General features: G+C 31.2%; 1 protein-coding gene across 1 annotated transcript; it reads right to left on the minus strand.

The window, feature by feature from the left end:
- Nucleotides 1-6,054: 6,054 nt before the first annotated feature.
- On the minus strand, nucleotides 6,055-7,889 carry LOC11445887 (cationic peroxidase 1). Its single transcript, XM_003622030.4, has 4 exons — nucleotides 7,604-7,889; nucleotides 6,985-7,176; nucleotides 6,733-6,898; nucleotides 6,055-6,641 (listed from the first exon to the last, which is right to left on the minus strand). The coding sequence occupies exons 1-4, from the start codon at nucleotides 7,829-7,831 to the stop codon at nucleotides 6,256-6,258; spliced, it is 972 nt and encodes a 323-aa protein (XP_003622078.1). The 5' UTR covers nucleotides 7,832-7,889; the 3' UTR covers nucleotides 6,055-6,255.
- Between the last annotated feature and the right edge of the window lie 659 nt (nucleotides 7,890-8,548).

Here is an 8,548-nt window from a genome sequence, read left to right on the forward strand (position 1 = left end):
ACGATTTTTTCAATCTGTCTCAGGTTAGGCCAATTGTTGAATTTATAAACTTAGTCAAGGTCTGCTTTTTTTATGCATAAACATGCTTTGAATTTTTTTACGCACAAATTAAAAATACATATTGCATTATTTTTTATTTCATGTGCATAATTTGTGTTAGGATACATATTGCATCACTATTTGGAAAGCAACTAAATTCAATCCTAACCAGTTTGGATGATATTATGAGAGTTGCACCAAATGTTCGAAGACATCATTGTCAAATGGTGTTAGCTATAGATGCACATGCGGGAGCGATACTTAATTTTCATCTGTTTCAACAATGTTAATTGGTCAACGGGGTTCATATAATGCACATGAATGTATTTATCTACCCTTTTTAGGAAGATAATAGAAAGATAAATTAGAAGTCATGATACATTTTCTTTAGCTTAAAATCAGTTATTCTACCTTTATTTTATAAATTATATGTAACTATATTCGCATATGTCTTATCCATGTTAATATGCATTAGACTAATATTGTTGTTATTTCCTTGTTTAGCATTTCCCAAACGAGGTGTCAAGAACAATTCTAAAAGGAAAGCGAAAAACAATCACTCTCATTGATGATCAGACACAGAGAAAATATAAGTGTCGCCTCATTACCGCCGTAAGAGAAAGCTATGAAAAATACTTGGGTGGACAGTGGTTCAATTTCTGCAAAGAACGTGTGATTGAAGAAGGTGGTAAGCTCATCTTTGATCTCGAAAAGTCATCGAAGAACTTGCATGTTCGAGTTGTTCCAAAGTAGATCTTTGCTGCTGAACTATTTGAACTTCTACTATTTTGACGCATCGCTTTGGACTGTAATCGTAAACTATCTTGACTTTGGGATGCCATTTGTTCTTTTCATTTTGTCTGATGTAAATATTGGCAAAAATTACTTTTTGGTTAGTCTATGACACTTGCAGCATTTTTTTATAAACCTAACTATTATGTAACGTTAATCTGCACATTGTTGGTTCCTTCATTGATTCCAATTAATATCAAGTTAATTATAATGTTGTTTTCCTAATCTCTTGAACAAAATAGAACATGTTCTTTTCCTATAACAAATCTTTATAATGCTTTGGTAAATGTTTTAGAAATGTACTTATATATATAACATCTAATTAACACTGAAATTTGTGTTGTACCTAGCACTTCCCAAATGAGATATCAAGGACATTTCTAAAAGGAACAGGGAAAAAATCACACTCATCGACAAACAAACTCAAAAAAGGTATAAGTGTCGCTTGATAACGATAAAGAGAGCAAGTTACGAAAAATACTTAGAGGTAGGTGATAAGCTAATTTTTTATCTAGAGAAGCCACCTAAAAATATGCACGTTCAAGTCGTTCCCAAATAAAGATTTGGTGTTCATGATCTGCACTTTCAACATACCACCTTAATTCTAATCCTAGACAAGATTATCTTCACTCACCGATGCTACTTCTTTGTTTGATTTCATCTGATGTAAATATGGGTATCAATCCTTTTTTGGTAACTCTACAACAACAACACTCTTTTTTATAATTTTGGATAATATGTAATCATAATTCACACATCATTGGTTCCTTTTTGGTTCCTTTTTGTTTTCATCCTAAATATTATGTCAATTCCTAATCTCATAAACTGATTATATGATCTCTAAATCAGCCCATACATATTTTATGATGAATCACAATGTTCCTTCGTTTATACATCTTTTCTTTCGAAGAATTTTTTTTATGCCGTGATTATCTAAGGTTATTATTTTACCTTAGATAAACATTAAATGTAAAAGTATGGAGGGAAAAATTAGGTTAAAATTAGACCTGACATTTTGCATAAATTAAATCTAGGGTTAATATAGTAAAGTCACGCGAAAAAATAGGTTAAATCTAGGGTTAATATTGCGTCACGGGTTAATATTTAGAAATAAGAGATGACATTTTGCATAAATTAAATCTAGAGTTAATATAGTAAAGTCACACGAAAAAATTAGGTTCAATCTAGGGTTAATATTGCGTCACGAGTTAACATTTAGAAATAAGAGATGTCATTTGTTTAGTAAAATTAAAGAGAAAAATTAGGAGTGATTTGTTTATTTTGATTTCCCTAACAATTAACGTTAACATTTTGATTAAATTAAACAGGGTTAATTAAATAGGGTTAATATAGTAAAATTAAGCAAAGAAGTTATTTAAATCTAGGGTAAAATTTTGCGTTTGGGTTAACTTTAAGAAATAAAATAGGTTAAATATAGCAAGACGGATTAACATTTATAAGTAAGAGATTATGTTAAGTATAGCGAGACGGGTTAACGGTTATTCCTTAAAAAAAAAAACAGCATATAATTGGGAACATCATTTTATTTTACTTTAGATAAACATTAAATGCAAAAGTGTGGAGGGAAAAATTAGGTTAAAATTAGAGATGACATTTTGCATAAATTAAATCTAGGGTTAATATAGCAAAGTCACACGAAAAAATAGGTTAAATCTACAGTTAATATTGCATCACGGATTAACATTTAAAAATAAGAGATGACATTTTGCATAAATTAAATCTAGGGTTAATATAATTTGTTTAGTAAAATTAAGGAGAAAAATTAGGAGCGATTTGTTTATTTTGATTTCCCTAACAATAAACGTTAACATTTTGATTAAATTAAATAGAGTTAATACAGTAAAATTAAGCAAAGAAGTTAGGTTAAATCTAGGGCAAAATTTTGCGTTCGGGTTAACTTTAAGTATTAAGATATTACAATAGTTGTTATGTTATTTTTTATGTAGTGCTTTAGGCTCTGTGTTGCAAAATTTTGGTTTACGCAGCTTTGATTTTCACATTTATAAAGGACAACAATTTTCCGTAATTTATAAGATTTCTCCTTCGGAGCTAAATTTTTAAAAAATACGTTATTCAACCCGTGCGAAGCACGGGTTTGTAACTAATTTATGAAATAAACGAAAAAGTTTTGATTGAACAAAAATTAAAATTAAGTTGTCAAATGCAAAATGCAATGAGCAAAATTAAGAAAAAAGTTATCAAAGAGGAAACTAAAATAGAAAAATAATGCCTTAAAAGTTGACATGAACGGCGAACCACTTATGTGTGTACATTCTATAATTTCCTTACCTTTTCATTACCATATAAAGTTTTGAGCATTACTACTTTTCCCATTCTATGCCTTTCCTCGCACGCTCTATTTTTTTTTCAAAATTACCCTCGAAGCATTCCGGATTATATAATCCGGAATGATGTTTTGTAAAGGGTGAAAAAATGAGTAACAGGTTTTTCCGGATTTTGTAATCCGGAAACTTCAAAAAATAGGGCGCATTACATAATCCGGAAACCCCCTAAACATCCTTTTTCAAGGTAAAACAGTCCAGATTATATAATCCGAACTGTATCAGCACAAATTCTAAACATGTTTGTAACATGGATAGTCATTTTAGGGACAATATTAATCTTCCTAACTCTCATCCTTCTGTTTTGGGTCATTGTTACATGTTCTTAGTAAAAAATCGGGTTTTTGGACTACTTGATCGGATTGCTCCGAAACTTCCACAGAAAAAAAAAATCAAGGACCATGACTCCCCTAGAAGGGACTTCTTACGGGACTCCGCCCCTCAAAATCCAAAATTCCATCGTTTAGACCCATTTTTAATTTTTCATATTCTCAGAAAAATCTGAGAAAATTTGCATTAGTTTTCCTTGATTTTTAGAATTTTTTGGTGCTATTTTTATATTTTTATGCTTTTATTTGACAGGTTTTTAGCATTTTTTCCTTAATTTTTTTTTTTTTATAAAAACAAAACTTAAAACTGCTGAAATGTGAGAGTCTGATGGCTGATTATACATAAGAATTGTCCGGATTATAAAATCCGAAATAGTAAACATGAATTCGGATTTTAAAATCCGGAATGCACAAGGGCATTTTTGAAAATTTTACAGCGCGCGGGAGAAGGTCATAGGGTGGAAAAAGTAATAGTCTAAAGTTTTTTTAGGGGACTATCATATATAGTTGTTGATACTTTTGGGCCAGAAAGGAATAAAGGACGGGAGCAATTTCTTCCCCCCACATATCCAAAAATAATCGCACGTTGTATATATGATAAGATAAGATATAATCGAATGATCTATAAAACACTAATGAATGAGGGATAAAAATCATAGATATAAGCAAGATAAGAAGTACGAGTATTCATGAGATAGAAGGTCAAATAAAAACGTAGTAAAAATGTATAGATTGATAAAAGAGAAATAATAACTACAAGGATGGTCTTATTAATAGACCTCAATTACACCGACCCTAGTTACTAACTACCTTAACACTTAACCACCAATTCTAAGTACCTTAACCAACTCCACCTATCTTCTAACTATTTAATGATTACAAGGTATAGTTTTCTTCATGGACAGTATTTCTGTTTTCAATGCACCTGCTTTAACACTAATGTGTTGGCATACCTTATGTTTCTGTTTGCGAGTTTTGAGAGAGATAATGGTTTTTAGGAAGGAGCAACCGAAAGAAAAGAGAATATTGGGAAGGGAGAATTTTGAGAGTTTATTTTTCTTCATAATACAAAATCATCCTAATTTGTAGGAACTTAAAAATTGCACTCGATGAAGGTTGTTAGGTGTTTTAAAAAGTTTACATGACTTCTTCAAATTTAATATATTTTGTTTGAATATACTTAAAATAAAATATATAATGATCATAAACATTAATTTATCATTTTTCAAAAAAAATATGAATGATTTCTCTATTTTCTCATATATTTCCCATAATTGATAACTCTGCTAGTGTTTGGCATACGACTCAATCTAAACTAGAAGCATGGATATATGGAAATCAAATAAAAACATAGGTTTCAAATTTTTAAATGTTTTTGGTTGATTTAGGTGTGTTCCATTTACTATATAATAAATACCGAAAAGACCAACACAATGTATAATTAAAGCAATTTTGTGACTTATTAAATATTAAACTTTTAAAGTTGTTTAATCTCATTGCATCTTGAATCAACAAATTGCAATGAGACTATACAACTTTGAAGCTTCAATATTTGACTAGCCCCAAAATTGTTTTACACATGCTCATACCCAACAATTTTATGGTGTTAAATAATTTTTCATCTTGATATTTGGTGAACAAAATATTATTTTATATTTGTGGTAAAAAGTTGTGTCGTGGTTTAGTAAGCGACAATAATTTCAATTTTTGTTGTATGTTCTTTGTCCCAGAGTTTCTACAATTCCATTGGAGTGGTTGAGTACCTAAGTACTATTATTAAAAAATTATTAAAAAGTGATGTGTCCATGTGGGACACATTTAAGACCTCAAAATTGAGGGTCACCAATGGATGCTCTTAAGTGGGCACTACTTGAATCACCGTCAATTTATTAATGAAAATATTCTACTTTGCACTTTTGGTAATCGAGAATACATATCATATGTACTTGAATATAAAAGTACTTCAATTAAAGTATTATTTTGTCTCTTTCATTTATTCATTTTCAAGAGTTTCTCTTGTTCATTGATGGAGGTTCAATATTATCTTTCCTGAGTGTATGATTCTTGTGTTTACGATGACTGATTTGACCATCTAAAAAAATATGGGTTATTAAATTTATCATTATAATGGAATTTTCTCATTTAGATATTGGTTCAAAGACCAACAGATCATTTATCAAATATAAAGAATACCAACATAACAATTAACATTCTAACGGTTATCGTTAAAAGTAGTCGGTTATTGTGGAAGAATTGGAGTATAATATAAAGGGCTTAAATGCACTTTTGACCCTCTATGTTTGCCATCGTAGCAATTTTGGCCCCATAACAAAAACAATGCAATTTTAACCCCCTAATTTTTCCAACTATGTTGAGAAGCCGCCACGTGTCCCATAAAAGGGGCCATAATCGCAACTTTTTTGCAAAGATAAGGGACCAAAAGAGCATATTTCTCTAAACATGGCAAAAATAGGGGGCCAAAATTGCATTTTTTTGTTAGGGGGTCAAAATTGCTACGACCACAAACATAGGGAGTCAAAAGTGCTTTTAAGATGTTATTACATAAATATCTGCGACATGTTGCTGCATGCGAAACACATTATGAACAAGTTGCAGTAGTAATGGAACACAAAATTAATTTCAGATTACAAATCAAATCTTTTGATTATTTTATTCTTAATTGAAAGAAGAAACACACCAAATAGTATATATTCCTATATTGGGTGATTAATTTAAGCATTGATGAACCTGCAGTTTTGCCGGATCTGACCATCAGAGCCAGTAAGTGGGCTAAGCATACCCATCTTGAGCATTACATTTGCAAAGTCCCTTTTAAAACTTTCATTGTCTGTGGTATATGCTATGACTTGATTGCTAGTGGATAATCCATTAAGCAGTTGTTGGTCAGAGTGTAGCAAACCCTTTTTACTCACCAAGTCGTTGTAGTAAGTATTATCAAAATTAATTGAGCTATTGGATAAAGTTGATATATTGTTATCACCACCATTGAAGGGACACAATAACCTCTTTGATTCAGCAAATGAAGGGTCTATGTTTGTTTCGTTGTAAATCCTTCCTCTGAATGAAGTGCACCTTGCATCCCCTATTGTGTGAGCACCTGAACCAAAAATTTCATTTCTTAATTAGTACTACGTACTGCTCCCATGAATTCATGAACCCTAACTAATTAATAATGTTTATTGAATTACCTGATAAAGTAACCATCTCTAGGGCAGTGAAATTTTTCCTGGCGAAAGTGGCGATAAGGCCATCAAGGTTCAAGGAGGGAGCTGGAATGTCAGAATTTGATGCATCTAAGCTTGCTGTTGTTGAATCTCTTCTGCCTAATGGTACATTCCAGCTTTGTCCGCCAAGCTATATACATACATACATAAATTAATGCGTATTACTAATCTTATCTTAATTATATAAATGATGAAATGATATATATATATACTTACAAGAACAACAGCATCCCTAGCAGCAACGGTTAAGATGTCAGCACAAGAGACAACATTAGGACACATTGTCTCCAATGTAGATTTGATGTCGTCAATTAACTCAAAACCTCTTAGCGAGTTTGCGTTTTGTAAAGAATTCTTCTCACCTTTGAAACTTGACGTGTCGTCTAGCAATACTGATCCATCACATCCCTGCATGCAAATAAATAGTAACACATTATATGGTTAATCACATTTAAACATATGGTTTTGAACTTATGATTAACCATAATTTCACAATTTTTCAATGCGATCTATAGTAATCATATATTTGAATTAAATCATGTACAATTTTACATTTCATGAATGTAGAAAAAGTTGAGTGTGCATGAAACATTTTTTATATATATAGAAAAATGCTATATATCACGACACGACATGCTTTATCCCGAGAGTGTATTTACACTTTCTCTCTCCCGTTGACATTTATCTCTCCTCTATGTATTGTGCAAAACCAAATATTTTAATTGGTCGATATGTTATCCACGTCACTCTTGAAAGTTTCGTGAAGTAAATTGTAGGGAAACTAAACATAATAATGATCATATGCATGCTGCAAATTAAGAAATTAATTAATTACTTGAACAAAGCAGTCCTGAAAATGGAGTCGAAGCAAGGATGCTCCAATGCGAGCCTCTCCTAACACAGCATTTTGCACTGCTTGTTGAATTGCAACAAGAGCATTGGGACACGTATTATCATAGTACATTTCATTGGTTAGCTGACCGACTGAGGTACTTATCCCAATCAGAAATGTAATATTCAGTAGCAACCAACACTTGATCATGAGTTTGGAGCTTAAAGCCATTGCAAAATGGAAGATATATATTGTTTCTTTTAATGGAGAAAATATATATTGTTGTGTACGTTGTAATATGGGTGTGATTATAGACCTTTATATATAGAAGCCTTAGTATGCAACATAACATTGTAATTTCATCCATACCTTCAGCCTTCAGGTTCAGGGTCAACTATCACATGCAAACCTCTCATAAATAAACTATCACATGCAAATACCACTCATGCAATTGCAATTGATTGAGATATGGAATTCATCAATGTATCATTTTTTTTATTCATTGACATGATTAGTTGTATCATGTTAATTAAACAGAACACTTCAATTTCTCATTTTTATTTCTCTTTTAATTGCTTCATGTGTGAGTAATTAATCACTACGCGTGGTTTGGTTGGCGAGAAGTTTGGGTAGTAAGCATGGACTCCTAAGTTCAAACTTCATTGCCTCTGTTGTACACACAAAAAAAATTGTTGAATATATTAGAAAGATAGTCTTTTGTTGGATTATAAAAAGTCTCCAAGTTAATCATCCAGATAAAGGAACTTAATTAGAAGGATTTGAATTTACTCAAAAAAATAAATTACCTTCAAATATATTGTGTTTGGATGAGAGAATATGGGTAATATAATTTTTTTAGAGAATATTTTGATAGTTCGTTTTCTTTTTCTATTCTGTTGATTTCTAACTCAGCTCATACTTTTGATAGAAATTAGGCTAAACTTTCGC

Source organism: Medicago truncatula, chromosome 7 (genome assembly GCF_003473485.1).
Source record: "Medicago truncatula cultivar Jemalong A17 chromosome 7, MtrunA17r5.0-ANR, whole genome shotgun sequence".
NCBI lineage: Eukaryota > Viridiplantae > Streptophyta > Magnoliopsida > Fabales > Fabaceae > Medicago > Medicago truncatula.